We start from the raw sequence: 23,266 nt of genomic DNA, 5'->3' as shown, positions 1-23,266 counted from the left end.
GCGGGGGGATCTAGTACTAATCGTAATCCAGAGAACCATGCCTTGTTGATTTATATTTCATATCTTTATAATTTACAGGAGTTGTTGAAGTCTGCTTCATGTCGGCTCCGATAGGCAACTGCAGCAACTGTTGCGCGAGAGACGATGTTAGAGACATTCAGTACAAACTATTCACAAGGTAAGGCATACATTTCTTGTTTAAAATTACGATTAAAAACTCCCAACCAATTTTTTTCGCAATGAGAGGAGATGAAGAGGAGACTGACGGGTTAATATAACAACCCATAGAATGTACATTACGAGTTGGATCGTGTATCACATGCATATGTATTTTACATAACAATTTATATTACTGCGTGGAGACTGAGGATGTACGGAGCAAATTTGTTTTGCAAATTACCTTAACGATCATGTTAATGATATTAAATTGAAAACTTACATCACTGACTGTATGACGGATGTTATGTATGAAGCATCTTAGTGCTCAAGAGTATAAATGCATCTAGGACCAGCTTTATGAAGAACACCTATTGTTTGTGGAGCTGGTTATGGTTTTACTATAACGTAGATTGTCATGCTCGTTTGTTACTTTAGTCGGATTAAATATAATAATTATAGTTGAAAAACTAGAAACCACGCTAAAATCGCACAAAGAAAATCGTCGTTAATCCTGATTCCTGACGATTCTGATGAGGAGAATGGGATAAAATTATTAAAATCGTGTATTGTCATCGGTTCTTGATAATTGTTCAAATTTTTAAATTATTCGGACCGTTCAAAATGGGTAAAAATCGACTGTAAAGATTCCGTTACATACATTCATACATACATACAGGTCAAGCTAATAAAAGCGTGGTAAAAATAGAACAGCAAAGGTGATTAAATAACTTTTAAACATAATAGTATCAGACCCGATGTCCTTGTCACCTTGTACACTTGATGCGTTAATAAGATATTATTATTAATTTTGATCTTCATGACCTTAGCGGAAATTTATAATAAGTATTATTATTGTCATTATGGAAAACAGCATGTGTAACTAGAACGATCGTGCGCTTTATGTTTGTTAATTTTAAAATGCTAAGATTTACAGGAATTTTAAACGAAATCAGTGTTTAAATAGGTAGAAGCACGCTCCGTGCCATTTATTTTTGTACAAAATTTACTCCATTAAGGGATGTAATGTAAAGAAATCGTTTAAATCGAATAAATAAATTAAATATATCTGCATTATTACTATTAAATTAATATCTTTACTTCTTCCAGGTCACATCCGAATACCTTCGAAATTTTAACACAAGATCTCGGTGCTCTATCCAGAACAGATTTCGACCGAAACAGGCCTACGGTAGTATACCTAATAGGGTTTTCTGAAGCGACCACTGGCCCGAGTACCGTCACCATGCGAAACGGTAGGTAAATATATTGAAATATTCATTTTCGATTTGATTTTGACTACCTTTACATCCTCACTGGTAGTTGGTGTGATGTTCGCTTTTAAAGTTCTCAGGGGTAGCGGCGTATCTGTAGCCGAACTTAGGTAGGAGTATCTAATCCTATCTGAAGTCGATTACAGATGTCCATGGGCGGCAGTAGCCACTTACCATCAGGTAGACTGCATGCTCGTCTGCTACTCCCATTTTATTAAAAAAAAGACTAGCTGTTGGATATCCTTAATATCTAAAAATATTGTTAATGCCAACCAACGGTTACAATAATTATTTTTATACCAGAACATTATGCATAAATAATTTCCTGTCACACCGGCAACAAATAAAACTCTTATGTCTTTTATGATTGCATACATTTAATATCATTGATTGCATATAAACTTTTTGTGAGTCCGTTCACATTTTGTCACACATAATTTTGTTAATAAAAGCACTAAAAATGTCTCTACGAATTCGTGACTTACTTCAACTGTACACGTTCATGTCCATTATAATAAGTTAGATCAAAATTTTCCTACGAATCGTGCTTTCGCAATATTATTCGATCTTATATTAAATCAAACTTTACTTTAATTTAATGCTATAGTGCTTTTACTTAAATTGCTTCCAATACTTTTATTTATCCGACTGCAGTGGAGCAGCCATTATCGTAAATCAATTCATTTTTTTCCAAAATGGCACAAGCTATGGCAATCGGCCAAGTTTTATCCGAGAATTGGCGAATAAATAATTATATCAATTAGTAATTACCATAGACCTGTAGTTGTTTTGTAAAGGTCGGTGGTAATTACCCTATAGCTTAATTAATAGGATTTCAGAATATTATTTTTATTTATTTGCATTTGATTTTCTTTTATGAATAAAATTATGATGGGTTTTATGAGAGCAATTACTTAAGTACGATTCACTCATGAGCGTTTAACTAAAATGTTCGTGTATACCATGCCAATACCATACCATACCAAGTGTATACAATACCATAGATTAGTAAATATTACTCACAATTACTCACAAGATTAGTTAATATTCCTAACAAGAAAATGTAACCAGTTTTGACAAATGAAATTGTTACTGTCATCTATTTTCGTGTTTGAAAAATATTTAAAAAATGTAGTTTTTAGATCATTTACGAATGAAACGATATTTCTTCGCACTTTTTCTTCAATTTCACATTTTTGCACCACTTAACTGCACATGTCGGCATTGTTCCGCGTAAATTACGCCATGACAACCATTAAATAGCTGGCAGAATTCTGAAGCTTAAACCGCTGACAATTGTCAGCGGTTTGAGCCATTAGGTTTCCTTCAATAACAAGGCGGTGAGATATCTATACTTATCTAGGGTGCATATGGATTACTTGAGTTACGTTACGTTACTATAAAACGAAAAGCCCCGACTGCTAAAAAATGCTGCTGCAGGGCCAAAGAATGAGACATATGTAGGTACCTAAATACAAACAAATGCTCGAGAAATACTACCTACCCTTCGTAGTCTGGTAATAATAATAGTTTTATTAAAAATCAGTAATTATTAAACAAAATATTTTATTTTATACAACTTTCTCATAATACTTACTTTTTTCCGTTTTAAACATTACCGGGACCGGGACCGGGAATTGAATCCGGAACTATACATTTATTTAAATATTGTTGTATACTAGAACATATAAAATGTAAACTGCTCGCTTAATATTTCCGACTTGCACAAGAATAATCGTATTACGACTAAATTGCAAGAATAAGTCTGCTTGTCCACCGCATCGTTACTGAGCCGATACCGAGAACGAGACTATTTTGGATCGATTTTCATATGTCGTGACGGCGCTAGTTTGTGCACCGCGACCGATATCGGTCGTTTATTTTGTTCCAGCTGTCATGCGTGTGACGGCATGGTATGGACAGGTTCCAATGTGTTTTATATTGCCGGCACTTCGGCCCGTCAAAATCTCGGTGCCGATCTAGCTGTCACGCCGATCTACTCGAAATATCGGCGGCCTGGATGACGGTACTCGGGTGATGGACGTGCGGTGGACACGTGGCTACAGTAAATATATGTACGCTACTTCGACGCCGTCATTAATTATCGGTATCGGCTCGGTGGCGGTGGACAAACAGCGTTAGTATGTGAGAGAGACTTTAAATTAAACAGTTTCAAAATTTTGGTAAATAATATAGTTTTAGAATTAGTAACTTATGAATAATTCGTTAAATAAACTTGTGATCGCTGTAATAACAACTCGGCTACTGGCAACAATAAATTAAAACTAATTGAAATAATTTATTCAAAGTGTTGAAAAACCTTCTTGAGGTCAACTACTGCATCTGACAAGCAATTGTTTTAAGGTTTTATAGTTTAAAAATGTTAAAATATGTATAATAATGGAATCAACGTGTTTATGTTACTTATAAATTGTAATGTTTTCGCTTGTCCCTTAATATGGAAGATGGTTATAATGTACTTCTATGCCCTTCTCATAGGTAGTTTTCCTCGAAAATAATATTTCCACATAATGCATAAGTAAGGTTGGAACGACCATATATTTAAAAAAATCGAAGAGGATAATATATAAGGAAATTCATGCAGGCACCAAAATTTCGAAATCTTCCATCATAGAAAAAAATAGAGTTACTTTACTGGTCGAAGCCGTATATTAATATTGTAAGTATATAACCCTCGCGGCATGCAACTCTTTATGGTTCAACTGTCTATGGCTTTTTGGTGACGTCGATTTTCGCCAATAACAGTAGGTTACACGTCAAATTAAGGCTTCAATCCTAATATGAAGCATTCTAACTAATCGGACGTAAGGCCTAGGTTAAAAAATAATTTATAATCGAGTTTAAGTAGGCTTTTCTATAACAGACGTTTATATGCGGCGTAGTAATTATTAGGGGAGTTACTTTGCTGCTTCCGTAATATTAAAAGAAATAGTGCAAGAAAAACTAAAAAAATACGTATTATATAATAATCTAAATTGTAATAAAATAAATGGAATATAATTACAATCTAATCTGATGTACCTGTCTAATAAAGTTTTTGTGAGTTTAATTAATTATTTTTTACCATATTATATTAGTTACCATTATAAGAATACCCAAAAACAAAAAAGAACATACTGGTTTCAGTCACCTTGGGCGTTTAAGACATAAAATTATTCATTTATTCAAAATTAACAAACAATAAAATTAACCTTAGATGTGCGTACCTAGTACAAAAGTACGGAATAGACGTATTTATATTAGTAGATGCGTTTTTTATGGTAGAACCCTAAGTCGTTCGTAACAACAACCTAAGGTGGGTCTCATGGGTCTCATAGACCGACCTTAGGTAGAACTACAATACTATCTAGGATTTGTGATTGGAGAAGGTACAACAAATACAAACACGCATACAATCATACAGACAAGAAAGAGAGAAATCAGATTGTTTCAAAATGGGAATTTCAGTGCAATCTTTAAAATATTACCAATTATAATTTCAGCATACTTGTCAACAATGGACGTAAACTTCATTGCAGTGGACTGGTCACGACTCATCGCGTTCCCTTGGTAAGTTATAATGGTTACTCAATATAGATATAGTAGGGAAAATAAGTAAAGCTTTACAAGTAGTACTTCGTGGCAGAACTGCGGTTACTTACCATAACTGCTATATCTATTTTTGGATTATAACAGCAGTGTTAAGCGTTATTTTACTGGATTGGTCGTAGAGATAGGACTGAATCATTTAAATATGCACCCCCTATCCACTCACAGGTCTGCTAGAAGAAATTTCTGACAGAAATAAGCAGTGCCTTTGTACACATTATTTCTTTATGTGTTTGTATTTTTTCTTATATATATTGTGTCCGCATAAATAATAAATAAATAAAATAAAAATGGGGCGTTCTAACTTCTTCTTCTTTGTCGTTGCACTCTTGGCAGAGCGGTCGTGGTCATCATGTCTGTTTTCTCTCATCTTTTCTACGGGCCTGATGTATATCGCCTCACGATGTCACGCCATTTCTCTAACTTAGTATTCCGGTTGTAAAACATTTGCCGCTGACTGTCTTCCTAGTTCTTCTCCAAACATAATAAAAACACTATGCTCTCAGTCCGCTCTTAATAGCCCCCAGCGTAGCACCTGGTCAGCTTGTCCTTATACTTTTGACAAAAGATTCATGGTCACTACAATAAAGGGTTGATAATGAGGATACATTACGATGTCTACGTCAACGGCGACCTGATGTGTTCCAGCTTAGTCCTCAGGGGTAGCGGCGTATCTGTGGCCGCCCTCAGGTAGGAATATGTAATCCTATCTGAGGTTGTTTACAGATGTCCATGGGCGATAGTAGCCTCACCATCAGGTGAACTGCATGCTTGTCTGGTACTTCTTTATTATAAAAAAAGCGTGTCTATAAGTTTATCCATATAATTTCGACAAAAGATTCCTGGTCAAGACAGTAATGGGTTGTTAATGAGGATACAACAATAAATAAAACATATAACAAGGTGGTAACGTGAAAACGTTTGATGTTATTCATTATTGTGGCTCGCAGCCAACTCCGGGATTTATGTGTCGCATCCCGTCGCGGTGTGAAATGCGGGATTGTTCTGCAGTTCCAGACGTATTGTTTAGCGGAACTTTACAATGCATTTTAATAAAAATGTAGTTACATTAAAATAAAATTGTCGTCGCCAGGAATTTTAGCGAATTTTGTTCGCTGATTTTTTTGTGTGGATTGTGAGTTATCTGAATTGCTTCGGGTAGGGCTTGAATGAGAGACTGTCGTGAATCCATTACTGTTCCACTGCTAGACACAAGCCTCTTCTGAGAGTGAGTAGGGTTTAGGTGTACCCCGCTGGCCAAGTGCTTTTTGGTAGACTTCGTACACACTCTCACACTCTTCAGAACGTTCTTTTAAACTCTTAGGCGTTCATTTCTAGGCAGAGATCCGTGCTCAACAATTAGATAAAAATATTTCAACACAAGTATATCTTGAACTGTAATAATTTTGTTTGTGGTTTGTTAACGCATATATGCGTAAACAATTCGAGATAGCTACTTCCACATTACATTACATTTTATCATTTGTATTAATTATAAAACCAAATGTAAAAAACATGTCACGACTACATGAATACATTTACGAAAGTACAATAAAATAATATTATTCTTTATTTCCGCACAATCACCATTTGTGGCCGAAACGTGTTCCACGTCCGAATAAATTGTTTCTCCATTCATCTTTGTCTAGGGATTTTCGCTTCCATTAGCTGAATGTTTATTGTGTATACTACTTTCTACTGCGACTTTACTTACAGTTGTGATGCCAATAACTTTTTACTACCCCATTTCTTGGGTGTGTCTTCATGTGACAACGTTTAGATTGAGATGTTGTGGCAGACTTCGGTATGTTAAACTTCACATCCTTTTTATAGAGAATTCTTAAGTTAGTGATTTGATTTAGAGTTATTAATAGAGTGATTATTGTGACATTGTGACCATATTAGGTTGCCGCCTAAAAGAAACGAGGAATAGAAATTATACTCTGATTTAGACATCTACATAACCTCGAATCGTCCCGTGATTATTAGGATCTCGTAATGGAATAACCAATTTTTGGAATATAACAATGAAACCCCATCTGTTATTAATTTCAGGTACATATCAGCAGTTCGCAACACTAGGTACATGGGTGAGCGGTTGGCTGAATTCGTGCAGTTTCTGGACTCAGCAGGAGTAAGAGCGTCGACGTTGCATGTCATTGGCTTTTCCCTCGGCGCCGAAGCGGCTGGCTTTGCAGGGAAAATTCTTAGATCCAGAGGCTTGTTGCTGGGAAGAATTACTGGTAACTAGTGGTACATAATTCATATTTATGTAGTTTGAAGCTGGTAAAACATTTTGAAGTTCTGATTATTTTTAATTATAACAGCAGTGTAATTTGGTAAGTCCGACATACAGGCCTTACTACTTAACTGTGGCGTACAGTGGCAACATCTATGGTCCATAACCGGAACTCTCTGTTCTCTATAGTCTATGGAAATCCAATTTTCATGGACTATAAGCTCAAAACTCAATCGTATATGAGTAAACATTAATACTGACCACGGTTCATCATAATTGTAAAAAGTTTGCAGCTTTCATAATGGCGGCTATATATGTGTATAAAAATCCATATTTAATGAGATTAGAGTAGCAAAAGACTTTGCAGTTCACTTAACGGTAAGTTATTACTATCGATACCAACTCCTTGTAGAACAAAAGTTCCACCTGAAGCCTACTAAGTCGATCATCTCATGTGTAAGTCAGCCGGTATCCACGTCCTTCTACTGAAACGTAAGAACTACATTTCAGTAGAGGGGATGAACGAATGAACGAACGCGCTAAAACAATTTATGTATTTATGAATATAGTACTTGAACAGTAAATTGTATGGTTTCCAGGTCTTGACCCAGCTTACCCTGGCTACAGTCTAAGCAATAATGACGGCCATCTTGCCAAAGGAGACGCATCGTTCGTGGACGTTCTCCACACAAACCCTGGACTCTTCGGGTTCCCACAACCTATAGGCGACGTGGATTTCTACCCTAACTACGGCAGCTGGATCCAGCCCGGCTGCTGGTTCGACCAGCTTATCAGGAATCGGGAGTTCGAATTCGTCTGTGAGTATTAATTATATGCCGCTTTTGCATTATATCCCGGCCATCTAAGGATATTTTACTTTTTCTTTGAAACCCTAGATTCCCTACCTTACCTGATTTCAATCACTCGGATTCTGCAAGCATTTGGGGCTCTTCAAAAAAGAAACTCTCTCTGTTTTCTTCTCTATTTACTTTTACTACCGGTTACTTTCCTTTGTGAGGCAAATTCCCATCACAATGACGATCTGACTGGCGCAGTAGTCACCGTTTGACCTCCGCCGGTCAAATAAAAATGAAGATAGATTTCTGTTCTGCTCTTTGTATTCATTGCACACGAATATTAGTAAGTAAACGGAGAAAGCGCTATAGTTATAGAAATAATCAGTTGAGTATTTTCCATGATTAGATTATGTAAGATTAGCAAACAAACAGGACATTTCTTTTTAAATAGGTTTAACTTCGGTATAATGTAAATAAAATAAAAAAAATTTCGCCAACTTTTAATGTTCGAGTACGAATTCGAGTAAAAACGGTACGAGTAAAAATACTAAGTACAGCAGAAACAACTAACCGAATTTTAATTCTTTTGTAAGTAAAATTCACATAAGATTATTATTTAGATTTTCATAACAGCTGAATTAATTCATATTCCTTTTTATTTTCACTTTATAATATAAGAATCTTTATAATTCTGGAATAAAAAAGCGTCTATAAAAATAAAAGGACATTTTAATGTTTAAAACTTTTTTAAATTAAATTGGAACAATAGTTGCGTGGTTCCCGGCACAATGACGTTGCACCCGGTGGGCGGCGATCGATGTGCTGACGTCACGCGGATGCTGCATACGGGAGATTGTTACTACAAATGTGGGGAAACGTTATTACTCGTGTACTATTGCTTGTTTGTTGGATTGTTTTTGTTATAAATTATCATTTTAACTAGTTTAATTGTAAAAGCGAAAATGATTTATCGAGTATCAGGTAAACTGTACGAACATTCGATTTTGGTTTCTTTACAGGGTTGTATTTCCTTTGGGATTAATGTAAAAAAAAACATTAATGTTAAAATACAAAGAAGTAAATAGAAATTCCACTAATTATAATTTAGTAATTACAAAATTTATTAAATCAGGTTATATATTTGTTTTATTAATTTTCGAGCAGTCATAACTTTTAAAAAGTAACTGGTAACGATTAAAGAAATCTCTAATTCGCCTCAGACTTAATAATTTTGAATTATTTCATTAAAAATATTACCGAGATTTCTTATGATATCAAACGTATATCTTTTTCATGACATAAAATATATACTTAATGCGGAAATGCGAGCAAATATATATTTCTCGACATAATGACACTGCGATGACGAATGAGCTCCCGATCGATGCTCTGACGTCACGCGGATGCTGGGAGCATTAACCCATAATGTAACCGTTATTGCAATAGCATTATTATTCTTAGCTATTGTTGTTGGTCGAGTAGTGTACGTGATTTTAAGAAGCGTATAAATAATTTGAAAGCAACTCCAAATAACTACCTGATGTACCCCGATAGCTCAGCTAGTTACTAAGTACTCAGCTAGTGACAACGCGGTGGTGGAGCGGTCACCGTACCGGTCTGACGCTCAGAGGGTCCTGGGATCGATCCCCGGCCAGACAGATATCTAAATGATTAATTTAGATTTCCGTTTCTGGGTCTGGGTGTTTGTGTATTTCTCTATGTGTGTGTCCATGGCACCTACGACACAGGGAATCCTTGTGTGGGGCTGTGAATGTAGAAACCGTTGTTTTTTAAGTTGGAACGCTATAATATAGCATCGTTTCTTTATACTTTCAATGACATTATTAGCTGGAAACATTTATAATTATTACGAAGACAAGATGGTCGAAATTCGAACAAAAATCCAACGACCATATATTTCATATAGGAAAATCGCCTTTTACTCGCACAACTCTCATCTGCGTTCCATTGCACAAAGCACATGTCGTGATGAAACAAACTTTTTACAAATCTGCACCGTAATACGAAAACAACGATTATCGTATACTCACATCCCTGGAGGAAACACTCAACAAACACGGCGACCCGCTAGTTATGTTGCAACTGTTTATTTTCCAGATTTTATTACTAGTTTCCCAAAGAACTTTTTGCTAAAAATCATTGCAATTTTAATTTCGCTGAATCCCTTTTTATGACACTGTTCGGTGTGGATCTTTCGCAAATAAAGGAGGCACACTCCACCTACACCATGGTACCTACTTCAATGCGGATTTCAATCGCGACTTTTTAATACTCTAATTTGAAAAGTAGTAGAACCAATACGGTGTCACCCCCCCACATCTTTTTAGCGTGAAACTGTACTTGGGTTACGATGTGGATTTTTTTTTATAATATAGGAGTAGCAGACGAGCAAACAGTTCACCTGATGGCAAGTAGCTACTGTCGCCCATGCACATCCGTAATCAACCTCACATAGGATTAGATATTTCTACCTGAGGTCGGCAACAGAATATGAGGTGATCATCTTAGTCCTCAGGGAGTTAACATATCTATTATCAGTTTTGAGTTAAACGCTTGTTCTATAAGGATTAGGTTAAAGATGGCCATTGGAGCTAATGGTCATCTACCATCAAGTGGATTGTGAGCTCGTTCTCTACTTCATCCTTGTAAAAGAAAAGCTTCTCAGTTGCATTTTGTCATTGCATGATTGCATTTCCCAGGACAATGCTCCCCTGGTAGTGTTTCCCGCGATCGATGCTCTGACGTCACACAGAAACAGGGTGGATACAACTACCAGTAATAATTCTTGGAAAACGTAAATTCGAAATTACAGTCGTTTCACACGTAATATCTGTTTCTGGAATAATTGACATATTTGTAGTCGGAACCAGTTTATATATGTGCAGTATAGCTATGTTATAGAGTCGAGATTTGAGTCGTAGAATTTTAAAAATATACCTGAATAGGAAGGACGAAAAAATAATTAATGTATCTGCGTGCAATTGCAAAATAACTGCAAATATTTTGCCGGAGAATTTATTTTGATGAGTTCTCAATCCAAAGATTACGAAAGTTATTGGGAGAAACGTAGGCAGCTGTTAACAGCAAAATTGTCTGTTAACAAAACGAGGACACCGCGAGATACTTTTACTACAATGTAATATGAGTTTCGGGTTCCATCCCAGGCTAGACAAGCTCCTAAATTATAATTAATTTCTGTTCTGCGTCTGGTGCTTCACGTTTGTGTATACAAGGCACCCACACAACGAAGTTAGTGTGGGAGTGTAAAGCGTCATGACAAAACGATGACGATGAGTTCCCGATCGATGCTCTGACGTCACGCGGAGGCTGGGGTCGCAAACGTCCCTGTTCCCGACTCATTATTACCCGAAACGCTATTATTACTGTCGCTTCTCGTGTAACCTTTCCTTAATTTGGACGCCAATTTGAGGGTATAAAGGGAACACTTTCAGGGAAAGAGGATGCCTGTTTAATTATCTTTTGAATTCAGTTTTTGTTTGTGTGTTATGTGTAGTGTTGTATTGTGGTTTGCATTTTGCTTTTTATGCGAAGTTTCGGGTTCAATCCAAGGTACACAGTTCATATTCTTGGAATATACTATGTATATACTCCGTTTTTTTACTCCCAAACGATTTTTTTTAAATATGAAAATAGCACGTAGTCCACAATAATATATTGATAAACAATATTTTTTAACAACACATTTTTTAATTACGCTTATTTGCTGATTCAAAAGCTACCTACACTATTTGATATAGAATTTTCGAACATTTACAAATAATACCAAAAATGAAGATATAATAAAATTCCCGCAAACTAACGGACAATACGGCCATTCAGCAATATTTGCTAGATTTGCTTTTACGACGAAATCCAAGCCACAATTTTACGCGAATTTATTTCAGCAACCTTCACCCCGATTCTGGACTGTCCAATTGATTTATAACGCGAATTCGATTCAAAACGGAAAAATTCGAAGGTTAACACCATAGAAACGATGTAACATAGATGTTCCTTAGAAATAACAAACATTATATGAGTTATTCAGAAACCAATACCTTTATCTATCGAAAGTCATTTTATAAAAATACTTTTGCCACAAGTTATAGCAAAAGTTATAATTTATCGGTCAAACGTTAAAAATATTAAGGGTACCTTTCAAAAGTCAGAAGCACCTCGTCAAAGTCTCTACAAAGGACGATATGTGATGTGATCCAATATGAGATGTGAAAAATATTGAAATGTGGACTTTTTTATTTGTCTTACTTTTTAATTTAGACGGTTACTTCGTTTGAATTCTTCTTTTATTTGATACTTTGAATATTTTATTTTATACTGTGAGTGCTTTATTTTGATACTCAAAAACTAGAATTTCAAAGTGCAATTTTGACAAAAGACAGATATTTACAAAATATTACAAAAATACAAAAGTGTCGAAAACCTGAAAACAATCGCTATTTCTAACATGTAAGTCATACACAGAACATACAGTCCTACTTCATTTGTTCTGTTAACACGACTAATGTGGTTCATTACGACATCGAATTAAATTAGGGGAACGTTGATCCGTATTAATCTGATTTGCAGGTGTGTTACGTTCAAGGGCGAATGTAATGAAAATTCCGCTCTCGAATGAAAACAGCTTCACTGAATTTCACGTTCCATCTCACGACTCGTTTCGTAAAGTAACTGACGGAAACATTCTCTCTAACAATGTAAAGTTGCTTAGCAACAAAGATGTTCTTGGAAGATTTGGAGAACATTTGTAATAAAATTCTGTGTGGGGATAATGGTTTTGGAATTTCATACAATTTATTTAAATTTTGGTGTTTAAGGTACTAATTCTTATTTGATATTTGTGGTTTGAAGAATAATTGTAATAATAAAATAATAGTCTCCAAAGTAATTAACATTAATAACATTTATGACGTTTTTGCAAAAGCAGATTTGATGCTTGTGTTTTTGGAGAACACTTGTAATAATAATTGAATAGTCATCGTAGTTATTACTGTTCATATAAAATTTTGAGGTTTAAGAAAGACGTTCTTATTAGATGTTTGTGTGTTGGTCTCTTTATTACAAAAGTTTCCTTATTAAAGTATGTCGTGTTGAAAACATTCCTACTAGTAACGGAAAGGAATTTATTACTCGGGAACTCTGGGAAGACGTTTTTGTTTCAAGTCTTTGTTTTGTTGAAATATTTTTATTTTACTTTTTTTGTAATATAGGAGTAGTAGACGAGCATGCAGTCCACCTGATGGTAAGTGGCTACTGCCGCCCATGGACTTATGCAATCAACCCCAGATAGGATTAGATATTCCTACCTGAGGTCGGCCACAGATGCGCCGCTACCCCTGAGGACTAAGCTGGAACGCCTCGGAAAAGTATGTCTGCCTTACCACACCCTTCAAACCAGAACACTGTAATGCTCAACACTGCTGTTATGAGGCAGAAATAGGTGTGGCGGTGGTGTTGCCGGAGTCGAATATTTCTCTATCAGCATAGTTCTTTTCTGGGTTGAAAAGCGTACTAAATCAGTTTAATTCATTATATCACTACCAACTATAGTACAAACACTGAACACACTACGTAATGAATTATCTCCTATCTACATACTATACCATTCAATTATAGTAATTGGTATTTCATTTGCATACAACTGAGATCAATTAATTATTCTGTTAAGCTTCTCTCAATATAATTAGTTTAATTGCTCATCTTGCTCAGAATATAATGACAAGCGAAATCAAGTGAATTAGTTCTTAGTAGTGTTCTTGTCTCACTGTTGGTATTCAACAAGATTGTTTTGTGAAAATGATATGGTTTTATAGCCCACTAGGTTAGCCAAATAAGAGATTGTAGACTTCACACGTTTTTGAACATCTTATATATAAAATTCTCTTGTCACAATGTTAGTTACCATACTCTTTCAAAACGGCTTTACCGATTTTCACCAAATTTTATATGCATATTCAGAAGGTCTGAGAATCGGCTACTATCTATTTTTCATACCCCTTAGTGATAAGAGTTGTTTATCCTTAACATTTTTTTATTTATATGGCAACACAACGTTTGTCGGGCAGCTAGTATTATGGAAAATTCTCAGACACTTGTTATCGTGACGAAATCAATTTATTAATTTATTTTTTCGCTAATTTTAAAGAATCTTTATTGTCGATTGCATCGGTAGTAGGGCAAGTATTAAGCATATATAGTACAACCACAAAGGTTTGAATCTGGAGGTAACCAGCCTAATAACAGCAAATTTTAGCGCTGCTGTGTTCTGGTTTGAAGGGTGTGGAAAGGGAGACATACTTTTTTAAGGCGGTACAACTTAATCCTTAGAACTAGCAACGCATCTGTGGCCGACCTCTGGTTTAATTGGGACTTATCTGGGGTTGATTACAGATGTCATTGAGTACGCCACTTCTAGATTATATATTTCTAGATTATAAAAAAAGTAGAGTATAATTTTTTTTTAATATGTTTCCGTTTTTGAAGCCCCGTTGTTGCTGTTAGCTTTTAGTTTAAAACCATCTTGTAACGTCTTTACAAAAGTTCATTTGACAATCTGCAAATTCATAACCAAAATAACAAATAATTCTTACAATATTACTATTGACTTTTTATGTCATAATATTTCAATGCAATCGCAGGTCGGAAATAGAAGTGACAGTGGTTCCGCTGTAGAAAATTGAATTCTCTTTTAATACCGTATCATTTGAGAAAAACCAATAAAAATGATAAAATGTATTCACTGCTTTTTACGATTACTTTTTTCCCAAATGTTTTAGTACCTTGTAAAATAGCGCTTACATACAAAAAACAGTCAAACGACAATAAGCTAATGAATATTCAGAAACGGTTGCAAAACCAACAATAAAAACGTCTTGAGCATCTGTTTCTTTATTCGAAAGCATGTAATATTTGGAGTACGCTATTATCTATAATAACATCAAAAAGAAAAGACTTTTTGTTGCAATGCTACATAAAGCGGTTAGGAGTTATTATTTATAAGTAATGTGATTCTTTTCTTTTTAATGCAATCTGCATTCATATTATAATATGGGTATTGCAATCTACAAGCCTTAATCAACACAAATAACGAAAGGAATAAAAAGTAAAACATGTAAGAGAATAGTGAAAGATATGGTTCGACTCCAGCAGCTTTGTGGTAGAACCCTTTGTGGTTCGACTCCGGCGGCACCACCGCCACACCTATTTCTACCTAATAACTGCAGTGTTAGGTGCTGCTGTGTTCCGGTTTGAAGGGTGTGGTAAGGGAGACGGACTTTTCCGAGGCGTTCCAGGTTAGTCCTCAGGGGTAGCGGCGCATCTGTGGCCGACCTCAGATAGAAATATCTAATCCTATCTGGGGTTGATTACAGATGTCCATGGGTGGCAGTAGCCACTTACCATCAGGTGGACTGCATGCTCGTCTGCTACTTCTATATTAAAAAAAAGCTTTAAGCGCTGAATCTTAACTTTGAAGCGTTGCTACCCCTGCGAACTAAATTCAAACTCCTCTGATAAGTATATCTCCCTTAATAGAGCAACACTTTATTCTACCTTATTACAGTGTTAACCGTTGCTGCGTTCTGTACCCTTACCATGAGTTTTTACGTTTTGTCAAATATGACTGTTTTGGTATTTGTTTACGTATTTGCCCATACAAATTCCAATCAGCGCCCCTAGCGGATTGTATCAGAACTATAGTGTCAGTAACGTAACATTACATGTTTAAATTGACAAAATGGCGCTTTATGTTTTGTCTCTCGCTTTCGCGAACATGTGAGGCAGACGAAAAGACTTGATCACTTACTTATTGTTACGGTTACTCAGTCTTTTGAAGCAAACGGAAGAATATTGGATTGAATAAACGTAACGTAAAATTGTGGGATGTTTTGAAAACTCATGGTAAGGGTATTGGTTAAGATAGCAACTGAGAAAGACGGTGATAGGAACTTCCCATCAGGTGGACTGCCTGCTCTGTTACTCTTCTATGCTATAAAAAGAAGTAGAGAAGAAGAGAGAAGAGAAGAAGTTTTATATTGTTTGTAATCCCGTCTCAGCTTTACCCTTTAAACTTTAAAGGGTATGGTTTAAAGTGTAAACACAGAACAGAGCAGTCAAAATGTTTATACATATATATACAACATACTATAGCACAATATGCGGTAAATTCTAAAAGCAGTAGAGCTCACATGTAATTCATAAATGATGGCTACGTGTAAAAGGTTCGCCCGCGCCCATATTTTAATAATCACACATGACGGCCCGTTTCGTACTTTAGCGTAAAGAATTTTTACTGCGACATTAACGAAATATAACGGTAATTAACTAGAATTTAGCTACACGAGAAGTTTTTCAGGTTTTACATTTCAATTTCGGGCTAATTTTTATAACTAACTAGCTGACCCGGCAAAAAAATGTTAAGGGTGAACAACCCTTATCACTTAAGGGGATGAAAAATAGATGTTGGCCGATTCTCATAGATACCGGATAAGCACAAAAAAAATCATCAAAATCGGTCAAGCCGTTTCGGAGGAGTATGGCAACGAAAACTGTGACACGAGAATTTTATATATTAGATAAAAAGGGTTTAACTAATCAAGACACGCTTATGCAATAAACATAATATATAAAAAATGTTTTCATTATGAGTAATATGTTTGTATGTTTGTATCACAACATATGTGATATACATGGTAGCTAGTTCTTACCTTATTTCCTCTTGTAATAAATTGAATCCAAATATTGTTTTTTCATGTCATTCAAATATAGATAAATTGTTTAAACGAGTTAAGGTTTTGAATTATTTATAGTAGGAGCATGTCACTCCTACACTTGAGAAAGTATTGGATAATAAATAATATTTCTATAGTACCACTAGATTTGAATTATACAGTTTGTTTACGCTTAAGTGATCTCTTTAAGGTACGGAGATCCAAATAAGTTACGTCATATATTTGTAGGAAAGCATTGCAGGTCGGTAGCTTGGCTTGGGTCCAAAGATTAGGTCGTAACGTCTAAATGTATGTAGTAGATTTGTACTAGTACGTATCACATGTTTCCAAATATATAGATCATCCTTATATTTTTTTTTTATAATATAGGAGTAGCAGACGAGCATGCAGTCCACCTGATGGTAAGTGGCTACTGCCGCTCATGGACATCTGTAATCAATCCCAGACAGGATTAGAAATACCTGTCTGAGGTCGGCCACAGATGCGCCGCTACCCCTGAGGACTAAGTTGGAACGCCTCGGAAAAGTACGTCTCCCTTACCACACCCTTCAAACCGGAACACAGCAGCGCCTAACACTGCTGTTATTAGGTAGAAATAGGTGTGGCGGTGGTGCCGCCGGAGTCGAACCACAATGGGTTCTACCACCTTCAAAATCATATAATGGCGTTAATAGAATATTAGATATTTTTTAATAAAAATGAAGGCTGAATTTTAACTCGTATTTTAATAGGTAGCTATAAATAATAAATAAAATAAAATTCCTTTATTTCAGGCAACTAAAGACCTATATGTATATTTAGTAACAGATTACATAGAAGTTATGTTAGTATTATATGTATTAGATTAAATCAATATTTTTTTGTATGTGTGTGTGTGTGTTTTTGTATAAATACCTTCGTCCAGAGAATTTGGCATATTTTCTAATGCAATCCAATTTTGGGTTACCTAACAAAAAGTAAAAAAAATTGTAAAGATTCTTCAATACATCACATTATAAAATTTGTAAGCTAAAGGGAGATGTAGTCAGAAGAGGACCGACCGGGATGATACCACTGCCACATTATTTAAGTCTATTAAGGACATCTGTTTCATTTAGGTGGATTATAGGGCGGCAATGATCACTTAACATTGATATTTGGGAAAACAATTTAAAACTCATTCGTAGAGTACCTACCTACCGTCCTACCTTTACCATCTTTGCACAAGACCTCATCAAAGACTCAATCATAGCAGCATTTAATATTATATTAGAATTATTATCATAAAGTTAACCTTAAACTTGTTAACGAACACAATGCGGTTTCCATTTCCTCGCCAACAGCGGATTAGTTTCCGTAACCACAACTGGGCGCTGCGGACCAACATACAGTTTCCGATGTCCGATAAAGCTGTCGCAGAGGTAACCATGTTATGTTACAAGTTATTTATATTATTTGAAGGTATGTCTCGAACGTTACAGTTTGTGTCATCGTATTATCCAAATATATAAATGCAACTGTTATCATCGTTAATAAGAAGCTTGGATGTTAACGATATCACATTTTTATAACATTACATAAAGTAATAAGTGACTCATTTGATACTACAGATTAAAAACAGATGCGGGTAGGTGAAGTGGGGACGACAACATGGCGGCGCTCGAATTAACAGAGAGCGACACTCTGGTCGGAGACTTCAGCAAGAACAGTCGAATAACGGAGATACTTGTGTAGTTATAATACTTCTAATCACTAGTGTGAACTTACTTACGTATAGTTATTATATCGTTACTCTGTACCTTTTATGTGACTATATGATTACACGACTTCAAGACCTTCAAGATGACTTTAATTGATACAACTATATCTTTTAGACATAGGGGACTTTTAAGGAACTCTACGGGGTGTAGTCTTTCTGAATATGTTTTGCTTCAGTGTTTTATCAAATGACAATTAATCTTTAATTCGCACATAACTTAGAAAACCAGACACTGCCTGGGATTTTACCGTCTGGCCTCCTGTTTAAGAAGGCGAGTATCAAACCGCTAGCTGTTAATGCTTGTCATCTTCTTGTGGGTCAAAATGCTCATGACACACTTATTATTAGTTTTTTATTGAAATTTATGGCGTAAATGATCACGTTGTCCGTGGGTGGTCAATGCTACCCACGAACATTTGTAATGAACTCTTAATAGTATTATCCACTTAAGGCGGAGAGCAGATGCATCGCTGCCTTATGTATGTATTATGCAGGATTATGTATTTGCTTCGTATCGTGTCTCTGCCTTACTTTACCTTATACCTTGCCTTACCTCAACACACAGGACAGCACAGGTCTCCTCAATGAGAGGTCATAATCCATAATTGGCTTAGTGCAAATTGATAAACTTCACACACTTCTGGGGAGGTTTTTTAATGTTTTCCTTTACTGTTAAAGTCAGTATAATTAATTTCTAATATGCACGTAGCTTTGAAAAAACAGAGGCGCCTGAATACCGAACCTTGGATTGAGGCTGAGGCAGTCATTAGGTTATCACTGCCACATTAATGTAGTTTAGCAACCTACCAAAATTTCCCATAATTCTCGTGATAATTATAAGGCATTTCTCAAATGTTTTTAGAACATTTATTTATTTATTTATTGCACCTCTATAAAAATAAAAAACATAGAATAGGGCAAACCTAATGCCTGATGGCATTCTCTGCCGGTCAACCCTGGGTGGAAGGAGAGAATGGCAGCAGGTATTAATTATATATACATACAATACAGATGATTAAGATACTGCAGAGGTGTTAAGAAAATGCCCTCGGACAAGTTATTTAAACACTGTTTTACTGGGTGCTTTCCTGATATGCACGGGCAGGGCGTTCCAAAGCCTGAACAGGAAATGAAAAATGAAAAAAACCGCTCATATGCAGGGGAATATCTGCCCTTAAGTTACCTATAGTCGTAATCCGTACATTTCATTACCTATAGCCGTAATTTACTCGTATTCAAAAGTTCTTCACTTTGTTCAGAACTCAACGTGAAAATCAATTCAGAGTTACATAACTGGTAAGAACCAGATTGTTCTCTGGCACAAGATGGAATATCTAACGATGTCGATACGATCCACTTTAACAAATTATCGCTCGAGATTTCCAATGCAGAAAAGATTGAGAGAAACCGATTTGAACTGAAGCATTTTAACTGCAGACTATTTTTGTACAAAGAAAAGAGAAAATGTATTACCTGACTGCGGAGAGTAATGATTACGAGCGTATGTATGTGTGTATGTCTTAATGGACTTAAACATATGTAGTGTCGTTGGATTCGTCAAAATTTTGGGAGTGATCACAGGCTGTATTGTTATGTCCCTGTAGTCCCGGGACTAGAATAGGGCTACGGTATCCCCTGCCTGTCGTAAAAGGCGACTAAAAGGGGGCTTCCGGGATTGCGGGCGGCAAGAGTGGGAGCTCGAACCGTCCAACAAGCAACCCCGGGAAGAACGGCGGTGTGTGTGGCAGCATACCGTCGTAAACACCAGGTGTGCGGGAGGAGCGTAAATTGCTCCCCCAAGGGCAGAGCCCGATACTCGGGCTCTGCCCGCGCGCTCGGATACATCGCGCTCGGAGGACTCCGGTTGTGTTCCATCGGAGATCCCGGAGTTCTCCGCCAAGCGCTGAGGACGGCTACCGGGGGGGTTTTAGTGCGGTAACAGTCCCACATAACCATAACCCGGCGTCGCTCCCACGTCGTCGGGTATCTTTTGAAGGTTTCCCCCTCGTAAACAAAAAAAAAAAAGAGGCTGTATCTTCTTTGTTTTTTGTTTTAATTGTTAGTTTTATATAAATGATGAAGTAGTAAAAAAATTATCTATAGTCCGGCTGGTCCATCTTAAATGGTCCATGGTCGTCTTCCTTCTTCTTCCTACTTCCTAGTTACCTACAATTAACTGCACTGCTTTCTTGTAATCGATCAATGATATGGCGCTATCCTTTAGAACTACCTTACATGATAGTATCTATTTCACAGCATGCAATATTTTTCCTATATCATTATTATGTAGTAAGTTACATAGTAAACGTTATAAATAATGTTTTCTTTATTCAGATAAAACATAAATAAGTAAACAATTATTCAAATTAAGCAGGAAAATTTCAATTATGTAAATGTAGCCGGGCCGGAGATCAACATGGAAGTGTATATAGGTAATAGTAGTTGAGTTATACGAATAATAAATCTAATATTATATATATGTATAATCCTATCCTTTAAAACCCTATGTCACTTTTCCTCTTCCTTCTCGAGTTTCTTCTTTCTCTTACATATTTTTTCTTGTGCTACTTGTTACATGTTTTCCTTTATGTTTTGTAATGCCTTCATTATTTTTTGCACAGCCTAAAGGTTGGCTGGTAGATAATACTTTTAGCATTAAACCCGCCTTTTGTACCATGCCATGCTTTAATTGAGTATAAATAAATATTTTGATTTTTAATTACGTGTGTTTAATTAAATGTAAAATCACTCAATTTCTAGACGGGTGCAGTCACAACCGTGCGTGGCGTCTCTACGCCGAGTCTGTTATTAATCCCTCGGGATTTCCCGCCACTTTATGCCGGGATTGGAAGAACAATAGAGGGGAATGCACATTCCAGATAGATGGCTACATGGGATACGGAGCGCAACCACCGTAAGTTTTCTTTCCTTTTTTAATAATATAGGAATAGCAGACGAGCTTGAAAACCTGATGATAAGTAGCTACTGCCGCCCATCGGCAACTGTATTTAACCCCAGATAAGATTAAATTCTTACCTGAGGTTGGTCACAAATGCGCCGCTACTTTTGAGGACTAAGCTGGAATGCCTCGGAAAAGTATATCTCCCTTACCACACCCTCAAACCAGAATACAGCAGCGTTTAACAAACCTGTTATCAGGCAGAAAAGGTGTTGTGGTGGTGCCGCCGGAGTTGAACTACAGAGTGTTTTTACCACCTACCACGTTCCATTTTTACAACTTTAGGTTACAGTAACAGATACAAAATAATCGTAATTTATATCTACCTGATGGGATTCGAACCTGGAACCTGCTTAATATTAAACTAGAACGGTGATGATTTTTCCACGCTAGATGGGTGTGGTCTTATCATAATTTTAATTAGTTGTATGTGTTGCCATGTGTGCGTGACTTGGTTTGAATGTGCCAGTGTCGCATTACCCATAATTTTAATTAACTGAGTTTATTTGCAGAGCTGCCGGCAAAATGTTTTTGGACACCAACGATAGAAGTCCATTTGCAAGAAATGGAACTTAGATTTTCACTTTATGTAATAGCTGAAGATTATTGTTGCCATTGTAGTTTAAGTGTAAATAAAATGGGTAAAAATGTTAAAATATCAATAATAGTAATTTATTTTGAATATGGTTTTTATTTTTATTGTTTTTTAATATTTTTGTAGTCGATATAAAATTATGAGAAATAAAAAAACAGTGTTTGTAAAAATAAAGTTTATTATGTTTTAGATGGTTTTATTTTTACAGTTTTTAATTATTAGGTATCACGGACAGCAACAATTCTTTAATAAGTATTTGTTTTTGTAATTTTCTTAACAAAAACTTAAAAAAATCAAACAATAAACATTCATGACGAACATTTTTTTTTATAAAAATACAACATGAAACATAACAATTAAATAAATGTATTTTGAGCTGTAATAGGTAAGTGACTTTGTAAGATAACAGAATAAATACATTACATTTTTGTAACTAAAATATTTAATAAATTTATTAAGACTTTCAAAACTTTTTACTATTTTACCTTCAATTTTTTTAGTCAAATAGAAGATAAACATTCAAATATATTATTTTGTATTCCAAATTGTAAATTCTACTTTTAAAAAAATCACAATAAAAATAATTATTTCTTGAAGTCGTTATAACCAAAATGTTAATCTTTCGTACACTGTGTGAAACCCACGTTATCTAAGTCTGAAGCAACATAGCAAGCACAAAATATTTACTTTGGGGATATATGGCCATCCAGATAAACAGTAAGTAACTAAAATAGCTATGTACTTATTATAATTTGTAAAGAAACATTTCCGACTTATTCCTAGCATAAACGCTTGAAGTCATAGGTATTCTTGGCATAAGTCTAGTATAACATGATTGATCAATCCCACAAATTGGTTTTCAGCTTTAGCAAGGTTACTTGTACTGGGCTACACAGGTCACAGCGTTTGACCTTTCGCTTAAGGCCGCGTTCACACTGGGCGGTTTCTTGATCTTTAGCGTTTAAAATATCGCATGAGATTTTATATGAGCGTTAAGTGCTAGAATATAAGTATAAAAAAGAAAGTCAGGTGTCTGAAAAATTATTTTGATAAAAAACTACAATAAAACATGTGTTTAAAATTGTGCTAAGCAAAAAACAGAAGTGAAATGCTAATGAGACCACAGCCCTT

The 23,266-nt window shown here is 35.7% G+C and overlaps 2 protein-coding genes across 4 annotated transcripts in view; one reads left to right on the top strand and one right to left on the bottom strand.

The window, feature by feature from the left end:
• Positions 1-22,324, top strand: part of LOC140754017 (pancreatic triacylglycerol lipase) — a 28,374-nt gene extending 6,050 nt beyond the window's left edge. Inside the window, exons 2-8 of the mRNA XM_073088914.1 lie at positions 79-178; positions 1,267-1,412; positions 4,934-5,000; positions 7,095-7,282; positions 7,878-8,096; positions 21,342-21,495; positions 22,053-22,324. Of these exons, the coding sequence (XP_072945015.1) occupies positions 79-178; positions 1,267-1,412; positions 4,934-5,000; positions 7,095-7,282; positions 7,878-8,096; positions 21,342-21,495; positions 22,053-22,116 (938 nt within the window). The 3' untranslated portion in view covers positions 22,117-22,324. The remainder of the gene's footprint in view (positions 1-78; positions 179-1,266; positions 1,413-4,933; positions 5,001-7,094; positions 7,283-7,877; positions 8,097-21,341; positions 21,496-22,052) is intronic.
• LOC140753764 (uncharacterized) overlaps positions 1-23,266 on the bottom strand; it is a 90,378-nt gene that overhangs the window by 16,180 nt on the left and 50,932 nt on the right. The gene's annotated exons all lie outside the window — the stretch shown is intronic.

Source organism: Epargyreus clarus, unplaced genomic scaffold, assembly GCF_041222505.1.
Source record: "Epargyreus clarus isolate Ecla_fem2 unplaced genomic scaffold, WU_Ecla_fem_2.2 ptg000027l, whole genome shotgun sequence".
In the NCBI taxonomy this organism is placed as follows: domain Eukaryota; kingdom Metazoa; phylum Arthropoda; class Insecta; order Lepidoptera; family Hesperiidae; genus Epargyreus; species Epargyreus clarus.
This window is presented reverse-complemented; position numbering and strand designations above follow the sequence as displayed.